Source organism: Gossypium raimondii, chromosome 3 (genome assembly GCF_025698545.1).
Source record: "Gossypium raimondii isolate GPD5lz chromosome 3, ASM2569854v1, whole genome shotgun sequence".
Lineage (NCBI taxonomy): Eukaryota > Viridiplantae > Streptophyta > Magnoliopsida > Malvales > Malvaceae > Gossypium > Gossypium raimondii.
This window is the reverse complement of record NC_068567.1, coordinates 9,437,941-9,459,351: the sequence shown is the minus strand read 5'-3', so window position 1 is coordinate 9,459,351 and position 21,411 is coordinate 9,437,941. Positions and strand designations below refer to the sequence as shown.

At 32.2% G+C, this 21,411-nt stretch overlaps 1 protein-coding gene, 2 long non-coding RNA genes and 2 other non-coding genes across 5 annotated transcripts; 4 read left to right on the top strand and 1 right to left on the bottom strand.

Moving 5' to 3' along the window:
* Positions 1-9,782: 9,782 nt before the first annotated feature.
* LOC105797071 (pentatricopeptide repeat-containing protein At3g09040, mitochondrial) lies at positions 9,783-13,027 on the bottom strand. The gene has a single exon (XM_012627000.2). It carries the CDS (start codon positions 12,948-12,950, stop codon positions 9,867-9,869), a length of 3,084 nt encoding a protein of 1,027 aa, XP_012482454.1. The 5' UTR covers positions 12,951-13,027; the 3' UTR covers positions 9,783-9,866.
* Positions 13,028-13,228: 201 nt separating this feature from the next.
* On the top strand, positions 13,229-14,316 carry LOC128040008 (uncharacterized). Its single transcript, XR_008194662.1, has 2 exons — positions 13,229-13,304; positions 13,551-14,316. It is a non-coding gene; the product is annotated as an uncharacterized LOC128040008 (long non-coding RNA).
* On the top strand, positions 13,360-13,452 carry LOC128040292 (small nucleolar RNA Z221/R21b). The gene has a single exon (XR_008194948.1). It is a non-coding gene; the product is annotated as a small nucleolar RNA Z221/R21b (small nucleolar RNA).
* Positions 14,317-15,096: 780 nt separating the features above from the next.
* On the top strand, positions 15,097-18,078 carry LOC105797069 (uncharacterized). The gene is made up of 3 exons (XR_008194254.1): positions 15,097-15,265; positions 15,793-15,891; positions 17,999-18,078. It is a non-coding gene; the product is annotated as an uncharacterized LOC105797069 (long non-coding RNA).
* Positions 15,319-15,410, top strand: LOC128040291 (small nucleolar RNA Z221/R21b). Its single transcript, XR_008194947.1, has one exon. It is a non-coding gene; the product is annotated as a small nucleolar RNA Z221/R21b (small nucleolar RNA).
* Positions 18,079-21,411: the final 3,333 nt, after the last annotated feature.

The window sequence follows — 21,411 nt, the reverse complement described above, 5'->3', positions numbered from 1 at the left end:
TTAGCTTGACAAAATCATTGCTCAACATATATAAATATTTGATGCACGCTTAAAGGCTTTTTCCACTCTTTCTAGTATTTAAAAAGTATAAGCTACGCGTAATTAAGAGGAGAGAAATCAAATGAGTCGTATCTTAATGAGTAAAATTGAAGAATCCAATATCGTATAATCCTTTTTATATGAAGATTTTCTTATATAGTATAAGTTTGTCTATGTGTTCTTAGCAGATTTTAATTTACTATATTTTCGTTTAATCTCATCTTTTTTGTTTACTGAGATCACAAGCTTAGTTTCTTCATTTAATCTCATCTTTTTGTTTTTGCTTTGTTTTATTACGAAACAATCGACATTGAAATCGATTTGGCTTACCTTAGCTTTCTTTCCGTAAGCTTTCATTTACATTTTCTTTTTACAATTTAATTTAATTTGATTTTCCTTTATTTTACTTTGTACATCATTTTCTGATTAGCGATTTTCCCATAAGCTAAAATTACTTATCTACTAGTAAGAAAATAATGGGATTGAGAAATAAAGATGCTTCTATTTATGATTTTGGATTGGATTTATGCAGTTTGAATTTCATTAATTTCTTTTTGGTACAAATGTAATTTATCTTATAGAATAAGTATGACTATCTCAATTGTTTAAACGCATAAAGGATGATTTCTAGTTTAGGTTTATATTATATATACAATAATATGCTTTCTATGTTTATATATAAATTTGAAATCTAATAAATGTTTTTGTTCCATTCAATTCTTATTCTTATTCCTTTTTGTTTGCATTTTAATTTTGTTTACGTTTTCCTCTACATAACGGTAACGGACTTTCAAAGTTAAACTATTTTATCTAGTTTTCATTTGTAGACCATGATATCTTTTTAAAATTATTTCAATTTTTTATACAAGATAATTTTAAAGATAACTGATTGTAGCTTAAAATTATTTCAAAAGTTAGAATGAATTTTATTAAAAAATTTTAATAACAAATTATATATTTATAAATTTTGAAAGACTAAATTATTTTTTATTTTAAATAGTTCAAACTTCAAAGTACAATTTTACTATTATTAATTTAAAATTCTATATATTATAAAAGTATGCATCTAAGTGGATGAGTAGTGTTTTTTTTGTTAATTAGACAGACAAGTTAATTAGTAGTTTAAAGAGTTATTAATTTAAAATTCTATATATTATAAAAGTATGCATTTAAAGAGTTCAAAATATGCATCTAAGCTTATGTTGGTGACTTCCTATAAAGCAAGAGCATAAAATATTATGCTCAACCTTTTAAAATTATAAATGGAACATTAGCCGATTGTTTATATAATGGAAAATTAGCTCAAAATTTCACATTAGCCTATTGTTTATATAATGGAACATTAGCTAGAAATTTCACATTATTGCCTTGCTTTCTTTTATGCTTGGCTGCTCAATCGTGGCTATTATACAATATTTATGTTAAGTTATTTAATAAAATATTTGTATATATATATATTCAATAACAGAGTTATAAATAAGATTATTTTTGGATTTCAGGAATTGAATTTTTATGACTATGGCTAGTTCGAACACTCCTATACCTGTGGACGATGGGTTTAATGAGTATGAAAATGTTGTCAAACGTCAAAAGTCTACCACTTCAAAGGTGTGGGATGAAATGACAAAGCTTGAATGCGACAACAAAAATGAATTGAAGGCACAATTTAATCATTGTAAGACTATCTTCTCTGCTAAGTCTTCTAGTGGAACCTCTCATTTAAGACGCCATCTAAATAGCTGTTTGAAAAAAGTTAATAAGGACATCACTCAATACACCATAGTTACTCAACCATCACCAGAAAGTGTTCCATCTATAAAAAACTACAAGTTTGATGTTGATGAGTGTCGTCAGGCTATTTCTACTTTTCTTGTGTGTGGCAGCATTCATTTAGGACAGTTGAAGAATAGGAATTTAGATACATGATGAGAATTGCTAGTCCTAATTTTAAGAATATAAGTAGACAAACAGCTACTAGGGATGTCCTAAAGTATTATGCAAAAGAGAGAGATCATGTTAAAGAAGAGTTGGCTAAAGCACCTGGTTTAATTTGTCTAACTTTTGATAATTGGAATTCGAAGCATACTAATGATGAATATATTTGCATTACTGCTCATTGGGTTGACAAAGATTGGAAGCTACAAAAGAGAATCATAAGGTTTAGAGCTTTATTTCCTCCGTATGATGGTTTGAACATAGCGGATGAACTTGTTTTATGTTTATCTCAATGGGGTATAGATAAGAAAATTTTTAGCATCACTTTGGATAATGCTTCTTATAATGATGTTATGGTTTCTTGTCTTAAAAATCGTTTTCATGCAAACCGAGCTATTTTGTGTGATGGTGCTTTTTTTCAAGTTAGATGTTGTGCACATATATTGAATCTTATAGTTAAAGCTGGTTTGGAACTTGCCGATGATGTTGTTTGTAAGATTGAAATGGGATTAGGTACATAAAAAGTCGGAATTGTAGGAAAAGATTTTATGATGTGGCCGACAAAAGTTTTCATTTGAATGTGACCAAAAAGTTGCGTCAAGATGTGTGTGTGAGATGGAATTCTACTTATTTGATGCTTGAATCTTCTCTTTACTATAAAGATGTGCTAGATTATTGGGGCCAATGAGATAAAGATTATCAAATGTTTGCACTTTCTAGCGAGGAGTGGAGAAATGTTGCTATTCTTTGCAAATTTTTGAAAGTCTTTTATGATGTGACTTGTGTTTTTTCTGGTTCTAATTATCCAACGACTAATCTTTATTTTAGAGGGGTTTGGAAGGTTCACAAGCTCTTGATTGATACAGTTAAAGGCCCTTATTCATTTTTAACTCCAATGGTTAAGCAAAAGCAAGAAAAATTTAATAAGTACTGGGCTGAGTATTCGTTGATATTGTCATGTGCTGCAATTTTAGATCCTCGCTACAAGTTGAATTATGTGCAGTATTGCTTTAATACAATCTATGGTATTCATGCTTCAGATTTTGTTGAGACCATTCTTAGCAATCTTAGACTCTTGTTTGATGAGTATGTTAAGAAATCCAATTCCATGTCTTCCTCTTTGGCTGGGAGTTCTTATGTTCCGGATAAAAATCCTGTTGATTCTGGTTTGGATGAACACAATAATAATAGTGCTGATTTTGGGGGATATTTTGATGAGAGTGATGATTATAAACGGTATTTAAATGAATCTAGCACTAGGAGTGAAAAGTCACAGTTGAACATTTATTTGGAAGAACCGGAGCTTGAGTTGAATAGTCAAATAGATGTTTTAGATTATTGGAGCAAAAGTTCAGTTTGATACAATGAGCTTTCATTATTGGCTCGTGATCTTTTGACAATTCCAATATCGACTGTAGCTTCCGAATCGGCTTTTAGCATGGGTAAGAAAGTTATCACACCTTTGAGGAGTTCACTTAAGCCAAAAACGGTTCAAGTCGTTGTCTGCTTCGATGATTGGATGCGAGCTAAGGGATTTTCAGCAGGTAATTATTATTCTCATTTTATTGTTGTAATTTTATATTTTTTTTCATCAATTTGATTATCTAATTATTCATTTTTATTTCATGTTATAAATTGGTTGCAAAAGGGACGATGACGACGATGACGACGATGAGGATGATGTTTCTTCAGTTGCTTTTTAAGATACTTTCTTTCTAAATGTTTAAAATTTAATTTAGCTTATAATTTATATTTTGTTATAAAATTAAATATGTTGATGGATTAATGTATGAATATTATGGTTTGTTGTTTATTGCTATAAAATTAAGTATGTTTAAATATTTTGTTATAAAATTTAGGTGACAGGATAAAATTAAGTATGTTTATTGCTATAAAATATAGTTCTTTATTTGTCCAACTAATTTATGTATAAATAAGAAATAGAACAGATTTGCTCATTGGCCATTAAATATCAAAATAGAAATAGAAAAGGAATAAATAAATCCATGTATTGAATGGCTTTAATAATGCACATCAATAATACATATTACATAACTCCTTTTAATTGTTTAATAGAAAGAGACCCAAGTGATTCAATGTCCAGTGAATAGGATGGTGTGTTTAATAGAAAGAGACTCAAGTGATTCAATGTCCCGTGAACATGATGGTGAACATGCAATGAATTTCAATTTTCAGCCAAATAATAGAAATGAAAGCAAATAATTTGATAAAATAATTTAATATAATTTGATTTTTTTAGTAACAATTAATATAATTAACAATTAAAAATTTTATTAACAAAATATTGACAAAAAAAATAATTTGATACAATTTTAATAACAATTAATTTTGATAACAATTAGTTTTAATTTTATTACAAATATAATTTTAATTTTAATTAAAAACGGGCTGGGCTCGGGTTCCATATTTTTTCCTCGGGCCGGGCCTGGGCAAAATCTCAGGCCCATATTTCTGGTCGGGCCGGGCCCAGGCCTGGAAAGCGGGCTAAAATTTTTTTTCGGGCCCGACTCGAACCCGGCCCGGCCCAGCCCATGGGCAGCTCTAAGTAGTCCCTAACTACTACAAATTTACAATTTAGCCCAGTTAAGTTCGTATGGTTAAATTTTAATGTTATATGTTAAATAATAAATGGAATTTTGTATTTATTTGTAAAATTTTTTGAAAATAAAATTATTATTAAACTTACAAAATTGAATTAAGTGTTCGAAGTTAATGGAATGCAGGATTGAGTACAGTCATTCAGTGTAAAGAGGAATTGACGGTAAATTTCACAAGTAAACTAGAGTTCAAAATTTGTTGCGAACTCTCGTGTTTGCTTTCTGTTTAGCTGTCATAAGCTTCATTTAACTCATATGAGTTTTAGATTAACCCTTCTGGGTCCCAGTTCAGCTCTTTTGAGCTTCAGTTTAACCCTAATAGGTTTCATTTAGCTCTTCTGAGATTCAGATTAACCCTTATGGGTTTCCGTTCAGCTCCTATGAGCTTCTGTTCAACCCTTACGGGATTCCGTTTAGCACTTATGTGCTTCTGTGTAGCCTTCGGGCTTCTGTTTACGATATACTCAAATCCGTAAGACGTTTTCTGGTTTGATAAGGATTGGTAAGTGCTACATGAAATTAATGTGGATTAATTTAAGTTATTATTGGTATTGAGCTCAAATAAATGAATTCACCAATTGAGTTGTGATTGGCAGGAAATGTTTATGAAATGATTTACCTAAATGAATTATTATAATATGTTTGATAAGATCTATGTTAAAGCCAACGAACTTACTGAGCTTCATTAAGCTTACTTGTGCCGTTTAATGTCCTTTGTAGATTTTTAAGAAGTTCAGAGGATCGGATCAATACGTCAGGTCACACTATTCAGCTGCTCTGGTAGATTTTGTTATATACTTTATGATTTATATGGCATGTCTAGGGCTAGATTGGAAAATAGCTACATTTGAAGTATGGTTGTGAATTATATATATATGTTTGTATGCATGTGTTTAGTAGTAGATTTTGGTAAATCAATGAATGGATTTATTTTGGTAGGTTTAGGTAATTGAGTTTTGTGTTGATATATTATGTTTAAAACATGATTTTTGGTTTGTGTTGAACATTTGATTTGGGATATTTGATGTATTAAAATGTTGTGTATAGGTTGATATTAAAAAGGGTGAGAAAAGTGGCCTTAAAATGGCCTTTTTCGTCCACACGGGCGTGTGTCTTAGCCATGTGTGACACACGGCCTGACACATGGACGTGCAGTCAGGCTGTGTGTCCCCTGCACCTTGAATTTCAAAACAAAATACTCAGGTTTTTACACACGGCCTAGCACACGGGCGTGTGGCTTGGTCGTGTGACCCATGCACCCTTTACACAGCCCATCACATTTACACAGCCCATCACATAGGCGTGTGGATGGCCGTGTGACCCAAGTTAGAGAGTTACATGGGTAAGGACATGGGCTGGGACACGGCTGTGTGTCTCACATCGAATGTCCACACGGCCTAAGACACGGGCGTGTCACCTACCCACACGGCCGGCCACATAGGCGTGTGTCTCCTGTTCCTAAGAAAATTATTGAGATTTAGGGAAAAATTCCCTGAGTATCCGGCTTAGTCCCGATTCACTTCTAAGGAGTAAATTGGGCCTCGAAGGCCCATCTAAGGGACAATATGTGTGTTATATGATTGATTCTTGATATAAATATTAAAGGTTATGAAATGTCCATAATTAATCTGTAAAGTTTGGTAATGCTTCGTAACCCTATTCTGGCGACGGATAAGGGTTAGAAGTGTTACACTTACTACTTAAAGTAGCTAGTAGAGATCTAAAGTGTTGCTAGAATAAGATGTGGAAGGTTCATTCACATCTAGATCCATAATGCTCGAAGTTGGCAATTATGCATACTGGAAAGCAAACATGAAGGCTTATATAAAATATATTGATTAGAAAGATTTACGTATAGTTTTGACTAGTTGGAAATCTCCCAAAATGGATATTAATGATGATAGAGTAGCTAAGCTAAAGGCTTAATGGACTACTGAAGAGGAAAAATAGACTAATGCAAATTCAAATGCCTTGTATGTTATTGTCTATGTGTTGACATGTAGGAATTCAAAAGAATTACCCAGTGCACTATTGTAAATAGTGCTTGGGACATCCTGGAAACAACTCACAAGCTTCCATAGTCAAGCAATCAAAAATATAATTGCTGGCTTCTAAGTTTGAAAGTTTGAGAATGTAAGAATAAGAGATAATTGGGGAGTTTTAATGCCAAATTATGTGATTTGTCAAACCAGACTTTTGCATTGGGAGAGGAGTATTTGAATGTTAAGTTTGTGAGAAAAGTGCTAAGATCTCTCCCTTAGAGGTTCTCCATCGAGGTTATTGCTATTGAAGAAGCCGAAAATCTTGAGCAATTAGCTATAGATGAGCTCATTGGTTCTTTACAAACCTTTGAGATAAATTTAGATAAAGCAAAGCATAGCAAATGAAAATGTGATAAACATATTGCTTTCCAAGTAATGAAGAAGTGCCCACTTCTCAGAATGTAAGTGCTGACTTTTGTAATAAAAAATATAAATGCTGACTTCTAAGTTTGAAAGTTTGAGAATGTAAGAATCAGAGATAATTGGGGAGTTTTAACACCAAATTATGTGATTTGTCAAACCAAACTTTTGCATTGGGAGAGGAGTATTTGAATGTTAAGTTTGTGAGAAAAGTGCTAAGATCTCTCCCTTAGAGGTTCTCCATCGAGGTTATTGCTATTGAGGAAGTCGAAAATCTTCACAATTGGCTATAGATGAGCTAATTGGTTTTTTACAAACCTTTGAGATGAATTTAGATAAAGCAAAGCATAGCAAATGAAAATGTGATAAAAATATTGCTTTCAAGGTAAATAAGGAAGTGCCCACTTCTCAAAATGCTACCTTAGAAGAATTACAGGAGCAAATAGTCTTACTTACTCAAAACTTTAATAAGGCTTTCAAGAAACAATCGACAAGATTCAAGAAGTTTGAAGTTAATGCTAATGTTTCCAAAACCAAGTTAAAGGGAATTGTGTTCAAAGAAGAAGTTGAAGAGGACAAGAAAAAAGGTGTGCAATGTTACAAATAAGGGTATGACCACATCCAGCCTAATGTGCAACACTCTGAAGAACAAGAAAAACAAAAACAAAAAGTCACCCTGTGTGACTTGGAGTGATGATGACTCTTCTAATGGATCTGAAATAGAAAAAGATCATCAATTTTTCATTGCTTTCATTGCCACCACAATTGATGATGATTTTGATGAAGAAGTCAATGATGGAATTAATGAAGATTTTCTAAAGACTTATCAGGTGATGCTAGGGAAATAGGGGATTGAGTGTGAGATTAACACTCATTTATCTCAAAAGAACAGACAATTAAAAGATGAATATGTTGTCTTGGTCCAATAGGCAATCGAAATAAAGGCCAAATACTTGACAAATGAACTCTGAATGTCCCAAGAATGCCCATATTGACGAATGCCTTGCTAGTAAATAACCTCAAAGCCAACTTGGTGAGTATTAGTCAACTCTGTGATCAATGTATTGTTACGAATTTTACTAAAAGTATATGTATTGTGACTAATGGTGATGATAAAGTGATCATGGAGGGAGCACACACTTTTGATAATTGTTACAAGGTTATGATAAATGTTCATTATAATAGTTCTACAACTTCCGAGTTAGAACTTTGGCATGAGAAACTTGGTCACTTGCATTTTGAAGGACTACAAAAACTAGTAAGGTATGAAGCTATTCAAGGAATAACCAAGTTAACAGGGACCATTTCTAAGGTTTGTAGCAATTGTATGAAAAGGAAGAAACACAGATAGAAGCATAAGAAGATGACTTATGTACAGACCAAGACACCCTTTGAACTTGTGCACATAAACTTGTTTGGTCCTATGCAAACAAAAAGTCTTGGAAGGAAGAGATGTGCTCTAGTATGTGTTGGTGACTACTCAAGGTACATTTAGGTAAACTTTCTTAGAGACAAATCAGATGCTTTTGATGAATTTAAAAAACTGTGCAAAGGGTTGATGAATGAGCAAGGAAGAGTTATTGTCATGATAAATAGGGTGTGTAGTGACCATGGATGTGAGTTCAAGAATGAGGAGTTTGGAAAGTTCTGTGATGAGGAGGGGATAAAGCATGAGTTCTCTACCCCCAAAACACCTTAGCATTTAATAATTGACTCATAAGTTGAGTGATAAAGTACTCACAAATAAATTTTCTATAGACTTAGGTTCAATATTTAGACTTCAATTTTAGTAGTTTTATTTAAGTTTTTAATATAAAATTAATAAAACCGAAAACACCATTAATCCATTATATTAATATTCATTATTAAAAACTAATTTTTAAGTAATTTCCTAAACTAAGTTGATGTAGAACTGATTCATAACACTAACTTAATCAATCCCATTATATAAGTATAGATAAAAGAACAAAAATTGAAAAATATTACCTCTAAATTTTAAAATTAAAATATAACTTTATCCAACATTGGTTGAACCGAACAAGGTGAACAATTCGAACCAAATAAATTAAAATAAATTGATTCTTTTTAGTTTTTAGTTTATTCAATTAGCTTATTCGGTTTAAACAATTTATTCAATTGATTTTTTATTTCCGATATCCAAATCAAATAAACTGATTAAGCATTAAACCCAACCCAATATTCAAATACACAATACCTAATACCAATATATAAAACAATGTTTTCAAAATTGCACTGGTCATTAAACTAGTTAGGGCACTGATTCATCGGTCTGATTGGTTCGATCAATCCGTCCGGTTCGATTAAATAAATCATTAAAAATTTATAAAAATTAAAAAATATTAAAAATTTAATTCAATTTGTCCGCATCGATTTTCAGATAACCTGGTTCAACGCTTTTTCTTAAACAAGTTCCCGATCAAACTAGCCTAATTCAAACGACCTTGATATAAACCATCCTAAATATAAAATAACTCAACCCAATTTCATTACCCAAATATAAAATAACTCAACACAATTAATTAACCCAATTCTATTAATTAATTTTTAATAAATAACCAAATTCAATTAAACTACAATTAGTTATCCAAATATAAAATTAAATACTCGAATATAAAATAACCCAACCCAAATATACTATTTTAAAAATGTTTTATAATGATAATTCTTTTATTTTATCTTATAAATAAATCTTTAAAAAAATAAAACAAAAAAAATCAATTGTTATTTCATTTTGATATATAAAAATCGAACCAACCGAATGCATACCCCTAATTATAATTTAATACTACACAACAGCAATGATTCGACTGTTTGCTCTGGCATGAAGCTGTGCTGCAAAGTGAGGCTTTTATCACTCGTCCTCATGCAACAACAATGTATCCACTTCTGGAGCACACCCATCTTCTCTCATCAATACTACCAAATCCTTCAAAATTTCTTCAATTTCATCTGCTTTAGGATGAGACTTATCTCCTGCAATGAACAAATTCGTTTTCTGTCCCACCACAATCCAGCTACAACCAGGGTACTTCTGGACTCTTTTTTCTCTCATTTTCCTCCTCAATGCATTAACCTCATCCCAGTTCCCTGTTGCAGCATATATGTTAGAAAGCAGCACATAGGGCGATGAATTTTCAGGTTCCAATTCAATCAGTTTCTCTGCAGCCCGCCGTCCTCTAATTTCATCTCCATGTATTCTACAAGCACCAAGCAGTGCAGCCCAAATCATAGCATCCGGTTCAAACTTTAAACTGTCAATGAAATCCTCTGCTTCTTTAAGAAATCCCCATCGTCCAAGAAGATCAACGATGCAGGCACAATGATCTACTCTTGGCTGAATCCCATAATTAACCATCATGTCAAAAATTCGACGACCTTCATATACCTTCCCTGCATGACTACATGCAGTAAGAACACCGAGGTATGTGACATCATCAGGCATTACTTGTGCTTGTTTCATCTCAAAAAATATTCTCAATGCATCTTCTGCATAACCGTTTTTAGCAAGCCCAACTATCATTGAGTTCCAGCAACTAATACCGTTCTTGCTATTCATTTCCTCGAAAACTTGTGCAGAATGTTTAACTTCCCCACATTTAGCGTACATATCTACAAGGGCACTAGTTGTTAACTCGTCTAAAGCATAACCAGTGTGATGAATTAGAGTGTGGATCTGCCTGCCTTCTTGCAAAGAAGACAAAACAGCACATGCTCTAAGGACACTAACAAATGTAGCTTGGTCAGGTATTACGTTGTAGCTACGCATCTCTCGGAATAAGTGTAGGGCCTCCTCATTGCAACCATTTTGAGTATGACCCGAAATTAATGCAGTCCATAAGACTGCACTTTTTCGGTTTTGGAACTCTTCAAACAGAATTCTTGCATCTGTATCTCTAAGGGAGTTCGAGTTCAAGTACATGCACAGGAGTGACACCCCCAAGAACTCTTCGTCATACAAAAGGCCTCTCTTTATTATACAACAATGGATTTGCTTTCCTAGGTTCAACTTATGAGGTTCATTACAAGCATCTAAAAGGCTTGTAAATGTTACTTCAGATGGTTTCAATCCATCTACCTGCATCTCTTGTAATAAGATAATTGCTTCTTCTAAATCTTTTGGTGCATACCCAGCAATCATAGCATTAATGGAGATCGCACTCCGTTGAGGCATACCATGGAGGACTTTGCGTGCATCCCTAATGGCCCCAGACTTGGCATACATGTCAATAAGGGAACTTCCAGCATAGAGGCTCTTATCTAAACCAGATTTGACTGCAAGACAATGGATTTGCTTCCCCAGCTCAAGACTCTGAACATTCGCACAAGCACTGAGTATACTGGCCAAGGACACCTCATCAGGCACAAATCCATATAAAATCATTCTTTGGAACATGTTAAATGCCTCAAGCTCATTCTCATCTTGAACATATCCAACAATAATTGCATTCCAAGAAACATTATCTCGATCTTTTATGATCTCAAATTGTTGCCTTGCTTCTTTTAGAGCCCCAGATTTTGCATACATATCAACCAATGCATTCACCACAAATAAATTTGATGCAAATTTGTTCTTGATAATAAATGCATGAAACAGGCGACCTGTTTCCAGACATCCTAAGCAAGCACATGCACTCAAGATACTGGTATAGGTAAATTCATCAGGCTGAGAATTAGACCCCTTCATCTGAGAGAATAATTCAATTACTTCATCAGCATACCCATTTTGCGCATAACCTCCTAGCATTGCATTCCACAAGACAACATTTTTCTCAGGCAACTCATCAAATACTTTCTTTGCAGCATCAATTTTGTCACACTTCGCATACATGTTAATTAAAGAGCTTCCTACATAAACGTTAGAATTCAACCCTTGTTTTATTGCCTCACCATGAAGTAATAATCCGAACTCTAAAGATGCTAAACTAGCAATCACACTGAACATGCTTCCCAATGTGGAGCGTGTGGACTTAACCCCAGATGCCCTCATGTTTTGGAAAATTTTAATAGCCTCCACCTCATAACCTCTCTTGGCATGCCCTGAAATCATCACATTCCAGGCTACAACATTCGGATTTGGCATCTGGGAAAACAAGGCCTGTGCATCGTCAAGTCTACCTAAACCAACAAAAGCATTTATGATAGTGACAAAAGCCACCTGATCAGGAACACGACCAGCCTTCAGCATGCTTTCACACACTTCTAATGCTTCCTCAAGCAAGCCAACCTGAACATAACCAGCAACCATCGATGTCCAAGAAACGGTATCAAGATCCATTGAACCATCAAACACCTTCCTAGCATCAGTTACATAATTACACTTGCTATACATATCGATAAGAGCACCTTCACAGAAAGAACTCGTTTCAAGCCCCATTTTAACAACACAACAATGCACCAGTCTACCAAATTCAATATCTTTCAACCTGGCACATGCAGATAAAAGAGTGGACAATGTGAACTCATTTGGCAAGACCCCACTATTCAGTAAAGGTCCGATACTCTTGACCACTTCATCTACCAGTCCTCGTTTTGAATACATCGAAATAACTGAGTTCCAAGAGAATACATCTCTCTTTTCTAGGCTATGAAACACCTTCTCAGCAGAACCCACATCTCCACATTTAGCATAAAGATCAAGAATTGCGTTTCCCAACAACCCTTTTGACCAAAACCCAAGTTCCAAACCCTGTGCGTGTATCAATTTGCCGGCTTTCAAAGCCCGCTCTGTTGTCTGAGACATTTCGTCGAACATGTAATGAGTTTTGACTTCTCTGCATTGTCGTAAGCATAGCCTTAATAGGTGGGTGTATCTCTCGTGTTGTGGGCTCCCGCTGGAGTGAGTTGACAGGGGAAGAATCGTTGAGAATAAAGAGCGGTGAAGAAACGAGCTCGACTCGGAGGTTGGCAGAGTTCTGGGGAGAAACTTTAGACGCATTGAGTCGGGACGCTTCTGGCATGGCTCGAACGAGTTAATGAGTTAATTGGGCTGTTGAAAAGCAACCATGGTTTTGGCGCCAATACTTATCTACTCAAGTCTTTAAGGCCTTTGAGCCCACGACTATCCCAAAACCAGAGTCCAAAAACAAAGCCATGATAAAAAAAAGGGTAAATAGAAAGGGTAATTGAGGGTAATATTGTAATGACAATAAAAATTTAAAACGCGAGATGCGCGATTAGGGTTTTTCTTTATAGAGCTCCTTCTTCCCTTTATAAAGTGTCAAATCTAGCAAAGTGCCTCCGCCAAGAGCTTCCATGTTACTTCCATGGGATTTCTCAGATTAGTCTGCAGGTTCATTATTTTGTTATTAATTTTGTTTCAAATTTCATTTCTTATCGTATAATTTGGGCGATGATGAGAAAATTAGAGAAAGTCATGCACCACGCTGATTTTAATTTGTGCTGATAAGTCTCTCTACCCATAGTTTTTTTCTGAGCTCTTTTTCATTCTATTTTTCTTCCTCATCCATCTTTTTTTTCCTTTTTTAGAAATAACAAAGGAAATTTTTACTAGTGTTTGATTATCTTCGTTTTTCAGTCCCAAGGGTTAAAAGTAAAATTGAAATGAAGGAACCAAATGATGCGATCTTCTTTGAAGAGAAGATTGAACCATGATGCGGACCGTATAGCTATTTTTGCTACTGGGGATAATTTTTGGTTTCTGATGGTTCCTCCCTTTTTATAATTTAGTTTTATAAAGGAAAAGTATTGACTGATAAATTATAGTTCCTTTTCGGAAAATAGAAATATATTAGGTTTTTAATCTTTTGTATTTCGATTTAAGTTTATGAGAGTATAAGGTAGTACTCATCGATACTTCGAAATCATATTAGTAGATTTTTCATCGATTTCGAAACACAGAACACCAAAGAAACGACAATACTAAATGATTGAGAAAATGGTTGAGGTTGGTAACAGATGGATGTTGGCTGATCATCACTTGCACTGTTGGGATGTCTGTCTCTTCAGCCTGAAAATATCGTATTTTCAATTGAGCCGATTGAGACTACCAGATCCTTACAACCCCATTGTTTGCAACTATCAAATCCTAAGCCTTCTTCTATCCTCCCATAAGAGTAGCCTGGTACCAAAACATATTACTGAAAGTTTATCCAAATCGCACAAAATTGAAATTTGACTCAAAAGAGCAGTCCTGTTTACAAGCACATCGGTAAATCTTGTGTGCTGGGAAAGGTCCGGATCTGCCTTTCTTGATGCAATCCTTTTAACTCTTTGAGACATTGCCGATATGGTGCTTTCTTGCTGATATGATTTAATGGGTTAATTGGGCTGTTCAAAAGCAATCATGGTTTTGGCGCCGATGGTCTAAAAGCGTAAAAATTTTTGATAAAAAACTTAATAAAATCAAGATTTATCATGTGGTTAACATCAAAAATAAGATTATATACGAGATAATCCTATATTTTATGAACCATTATTATTTTTAAATAATTGATTATTAAATTAGTTGAGTATTTATAATTTAATTTTTCATCAAATTATAAATACAACTTATATATCTACATATTATTTCTAAAATATTTTAACATTATATTATATTTTATAATAGCATTATGCAATATACATGGGTTCATAATTGAGGATTTTAGTTCAAGACCAATATGAATTAGTTATCAACCAATCTAATATTGAATAACTAAAGTAGTCGGAGTTTAATTTTATAATTTGAATAAGTGTTTGGAAATAAATTTAAAAAATTGAAATAATTTTAAAAATTAAAAACGTATAAAAATTTAAAAATCTATATTTTAATAAAACTTATAAAAGAGATTCTAAAGAATAGATAAACAAACTTAAAATATTTTTAAATGAAATAAAGTAAATTAATAATCTAACTTTTAATAACTTTTATTATATTAAAGTATTTTATTTTATTTTACTTTGAAATTTTATAAAATATAAATAGTTTTAAATTTATATATTTTATATAAAATTATTATATTATTATAATATTTTAATTTTTACATATATAAATTTAACTTAAATAATTTTATTCGATTTGAATTTTTTAAATTGATTAATCAAAACTTTTCCATTTAATGTGATTAAACACTCGCTTCTACTTAAATTGTAGTCTTAGGCGTTTGAGCCCACGACTATCCCAAAACCAGAGTCCAAAAACAAAGCCATGATAAAAACTGTAAATAGGATTAGGGTTTCTTCTTCTCCCTTTATAAAGTGTCAAATCTAGCAAAGTGCCTCCGCCATTGGATCTCTCAGTTCAGTTTGCAGGTTCTTTTTTCTTATTAATTTCTTTTCAAATTTCATTTCTTATTGTAGAATTTGGGCAATGATGAGAAAATTAGAGAAAGTCATGCACCACGCTGATTTTAATTTGTGCTGATAAGTCTCACTACCCATATTTTTTTCTGAGCTCCTTTTTCCTCTATTAGTTTTTCTATTATCGATCTTTATTTTTTAGAAATAAATTTATTTACTGTGTTTTTATCTTCGTTAAACCCTATTTTTCCTCCATTTTTTCAATCGCTAGATTAAAAGAAAAAATAAAATAAAGGAACCAGATGATGGCATCTTCTTTAAAGAGAAGATTGAACCATGATGCGGACCGTATGGCTATTTTGCTTTTGGGGATAATTTTTGGTTTCTGATGGTTCATCATTATATTTTAGTCTCCGATTATATGTAAATTTTTTCACGGAAAATATTTTCAGCATTTTTCGTCAAATATCTTAGTAAATTTTTTCGGTAAGATATTTTTCAAACTAGTGACGTTATGTTCATTGTTTTTACTGTTGAAGAAACAAAAAAGGGAGGCTTTTAGAGTAAGAAAGAGGAAGCTTTCTTTACTATCGAAGAAATAACCCATTTTCGGTGCCGATATCTCTCCCTTCTCGAAGGTGATATCTTTACTGTTTATCTTTTCTTCAACTTCTTTGCTGTTAAAGAACATTTTTCATAGATCTGAGTCTTTTTTTTCTACTGTTTTGCGTATTTAAGCTTGTCTTTGCTTTTTTGTTTGCGGTTCTACTGTTTTACAAAGTTGCTGTCTTTTACCATTTCACGTTTTTCATGTTTCACGATTTTATCATAGATTTGAACCCTTTTATTCTACTGTTCTTTGTTGCTCTGTCTCTATGCTGTATAAAGTAGCGTGTTCTATTTTACTGCTCAAACAGATTGTTATTTTTGGTTGTTGCTTTGTTTTAGTTTTATCATGTTACATATTGATTCTTGTATTCTTAATATTTTACATACGGCTTTGTTTTTGTTTTACCATGAATATAATTGGGAGAAATAAACTTTGAAATCTGAAATCATCTTTTTATAAACTTTTGTCTTTAGTCTAAGATTGGGTCAATGCACTTCAAAAGTCCAAACTTGTCAACTATTTTGATATTGAGAATTGGATGGTCGAAAGAAAAAGGATTAATATATTATTTGGTTGGTTTTGGTTTGGTGATCATTTATTATAAAATATCAAAAGATAATTATTTTTGTAATGATAAAATATTTGTGTGGTGTTAATTTTTATAGATAGATTGTAATAAAGATCATAATGTAATTATATTAATAATATTTTATATAGTGGTGATCAGCATTTTGATATGATAAGGTTGAGATCGATTATTTTTTAATTTGTGTGATATTCTTATTAGGAATAATTTGTTACAATCAATTAGATTAATGAAAATTAGGAGCAAGTGATTATACTTTTATATATAATTGGTTCTAATGTAAGTTTTTGAGTGATTGGATCAATATAGTGTTAGATTAATTATGATAATTCACTATTATTTTAGGATTATATTGAGAGTTATTTTGAAATTAGAAACAATCTAAGGTTTTATTTTTATTTTAAAAATTGTCTTGGAGCATTAGATGAAATTCATATTCATGCATCCATTTCACTTAATATTCAAGGAAGATTTTGTAATTGTAAAGGTGGAACGACACAAAATGTATTGGTTACCATTACATTTGATATGAAATTTTACTACTTTTTAGCTAGTTAGGAAGGTAGTGCACATGATTTTCGTATTTTAATTGATGCATTTGCATGTCCAAAAAGATTTACAGCACGTTTGGTTCGCTGTATTGGATTAGAGGTGTATTGGATTAGAGGTGTAATGGAAAAGCTGTGTAATAGCAAATCAACTGTTTGGTTGAATGTAATGGAATAGAGGCGTAATAGTAATCCTGTGTTTGGTTGAGTGTAATAGAGGTGTAATAGCATAATGAAAAAACTAAAATGACTAGAATACCCTTAGCAGAAATTTGTTTTGGTAAATGATTATTGTTATTGTTATTTAAATTTTAATAAGATTATTATTATCAATAATAAATAATTTAATCATATTTAAACATAATTATTATTAAATATATTTTAATTAAAATATATAATTTAATAAAATTTTAATAATCAATATTCTTATATGAATTTACTCAAATCATAATATATGATACTATAAAATATAAATTAACATAATTATTATTAAATATATTATAATTAAAATATCATGAATTTAATAAAATTCTTAATAATTAATATTCTTATATGAATTTACTCAAATCATAATATATGATACTATAAAAGATAATTTGAAATAATTAATATTAAATATATTTTAATTAAAATATATGACTTAATAAAATTTAAAATAATTATAACTAATAAATTATCTTATATGAATTTGTATAATTTAAAATAATTATTATTACATATAATTTAATAATAATATATAATTTCATAAAATTCTTCATAATAAATTTTCTTATATGAATTTATACAATTTAAAATAATTAATATTAAATATAATTTAATAATGATATATAATTTCATAAAATTCTTAATAATAAAATATTCTTATATGAATTCATATAAGATAATTTATAATTGCTCTTTGAGGACACTTTTGTGGTTTAATCTTAGTTTTGCATGTTAATAGATGGAATAGCTTGAACTAATGGTGTTATATAAATCTGTTGGATATTTGCGCACCACAGGATAATGCCCAACCCTTGCAATCAATTGAAGGTGATGAAAAGCAAGAAGATACATCCGTAATGGTGGTAATGATGAGCGATGGCTTCAAGAAGAAGATCTTTGAAAAGGCAAAGTCAAAATCGCCACAAGGTGCAAAATGAGAAGTCAGATGCGAGAGAAGGCATCTTGAACACAAAGATGAAAAGAGTGAGAATAAGAGAAGGAAAAAGCCAAAATAAATTAACCTCATGGGATGAAGCTATGGATGATGATGATGATAATTATGACTTTGGTGTGGATTATGTTAAGGAAAGGAGCAAAACTAGTGGAGGAGTTCCAATGTCGGTGTTGAAGTTGATGAGTGATGAGAACTAGACATACCTAGAAAATTTTATGCGACATTGAAGGTGTTGGATCCATGCAGATCGTAAATTTTGTTTAATCGATGTAATTCCTTTCAATGTCATCACTTGTTAAAATGTTATTTAATGAATGCTTACATACTTTTAAGAACCCGAACGTATAAACTCGAAAGTTATTTTTTTGTTGAATATAAAGGGAGCGTAAATAGATTCAAACAAAAGGATAATGGGGATTAAGCACCTGGATATTATATTTATTTGGTCTTGTGTCGATGAAAAGTGTGAAATACAAATAGAGATTATATTTATTTGGCTGTGTCGATGAAAAGTGTGAAATACAAATAGAGATACTTGGCACTATTCCTTTTAGTATCGTGCCCGTGGTCTATATTAGCAGCAGCAGGTTGGGGGATTATAGGAGGATGGGGTTGTAGAAACTCCGTTATTGGCGTTGAGGCTAAGTTTTAGTCTGCAATTTCATTGTTTGCAAATGGCACCACCGCCCATAGATGTACTTAGGAAGTAGACTTTGAATCACCTTTGTGCCTCCAATTCCTCGCGTGCCGCTTGCTCTTTGGCTCTTTTGCTCTTTCCAATACCTCTTCCTGTGCATGAATTAAAGGGATGTCATATTTTAATAAATCATCAAAATGGAGTAGTAAAATGCAACAAATTTGCAGATGAACGATTTCAATTCCAACAAAAGAAGAAAAGATCCCGATGGCCAATTTGTTATTGCATTTACTCGAAAATAATGGTACATCCTATGTAAACCGACAAAGGTCGGTTTCAAAAATGTCAGTAGTAGATGTAAAGTTGAATTCTAGCTTGAGCCTCCAATAACTAACTAGAAATGGAATTCAGATAATACAACTTGCTAGAATTTAAGTTGGTGTGAAACTATGGCCATGCAGTTCATGATGAGGTTAAGAGAGGGTTGGTTCTTGGAAATGCCATTGATACAAGATATTTGAAAACCCGAACGCCATAATTTTCCTCAAAAGAAAGAAAATGGGTCTCTTACATTAACTCTTCCTATTGTAAATGAAGCAAAAATAATACCAAGATCAAAAGAAGGCATTTAAAACAAATGATGACCGCAATTTCGTAAGGCTCCCAAGAACATATGTCAAGAAAAGAAAAGAAAACCTTTAACTCCTCCCATTTAAATACCTTCAAATTATTGTTATTTTTCCAAGAAGGTTTGGTTTGTAAGCAATAGAACCAATCACTTTGGGCACCATAACATTAGGATTCAGAAACACACGTAATGGTCAAGCAGCACAGAAGTGTATTAGAGCCAAATTTCAAATTCATAAAACTCTCCACTGGTGGCGTTTGTGCATTACCAAATAAGCTATTCCAAGAGCTATGAAATAAACCCAAGAAAAGTGAACACCCCCTCCCCCAAAAGAAAGGGCCATGACATGAATCATGAATTTATCAAGGATTAGATTCAAGAACAAAATCAGTTACACGGAAATCCTGACTTGCTTTTGTTGCTCAACCGCAACCTTCCAACAACACTCAAAATTCCCAACTGTGGACTCGATTCTCTCATTCAATGCTTCATTCATGACCTTCCCTAAGAAAAAACATCCAAAGACATTCTCGCTTTCATTATCACCGCAATACTAAGTATCCCACCGGTTTCACATAGAAAGGAAGAAAAAAACACACACTACAATGTATTATAGGGTTGGGTTCACTCATTCTTCTCAAGAAACACTCAATTTAACCTTATTCCCACAGTGCACACAATTGTAACCATGTTTATACTATTAGGTCTTTCAATACTTATTTTCCAAAGAAGATAAAATCCACGGTTCATTACTCCAACTATAACCAACTTAATGATGCTATCTTGATGAGCTCTTCTAGCATTTCGACTATCTTAATGAGCTCATTAATATTATCACGTTGTAAATAGAAAAAAATTAGGATTTATTCATGTATAAATACACCTCTATTGTATATTTCCACTACAAACATACAGAGAAATTCTCGATTAAAATCCAAGTTCATGAAGCAAACACAAAATAAACCCAGAATAGTTGGATTTTTGAATCCCAGAAGCCACTTGGCAGTGATGGATTTGAACACCAAATAAAAAGAAAAGGGAATTAACACCAAGAAACCGAAAAGGAACCAGACCTGAAAAATGAACACCAAGATTCATACCTCACGCCGAGACCGAGAGAAAAAATGAAGCAGTGGCTTTCAAACGTGCTGCAACAAATGAAAGGGAAAAAATGATCGAGAGAGAGAATCGGTAAAGGCAGACGAGGAGAAATGATGAGGACAGAAAAAGGAGAGGGTCGGGTAGGGAGGGAGGGTAAAACAGAGACTTGGAAAGGGAAGCCGGACGTAATGGGTAATCCTCGATTTGGGAAGGGAATAGAAAAACAGAGAATTTGGGGATTACGTCGGTATTGTAATACGCGCGTAATACCTATTACAGCGAACCAAACGCCGGAATAGGTCGGTAATGTAATAGGCGCGTAATCGGGGCGTAATGGATTACCTATTACACTGAACCAAACACACTGTTAGAATTTTGAAAGGTAACAATTAACATTAATTATATAAAATATTTTAATTTATTAGTAATAATTATGTTTTGTAAAATTGTAAGTAAATATTATTTTGTTAATGTTTAATATGGCATTCGAAATAGAAATATTTCTCCATATTGTAGTATTTGATATCATTTAAAAAGTTTAGTGATCAACTATCGAAAATGTAGAACTCTTTAATTTTTGTCATTCATCATTGTTGCGCATGTTCTTGAGATTTTAAAAAATGGTTTTGTGTATTAGATGTTGAACCATTTTGGAATTTCTAAACCCAAGTAGATATAATCGAGTAGATATAGTGTTGGTTTGTTATATCATTTATAAATATATAATTGGAGTTGATCTTAATGATTTTTTTGGTTAAAAGTACGAAAAATAAAAAATTGTGACTTAAAAGATTGTTAAAGATATTGATATTTTTAACTTTGAAAAAATTTTTGAAGTAAATTTTTTTTATACTTTGTACTTTTAGCCAAGAAAACTTTGGCCACGGAT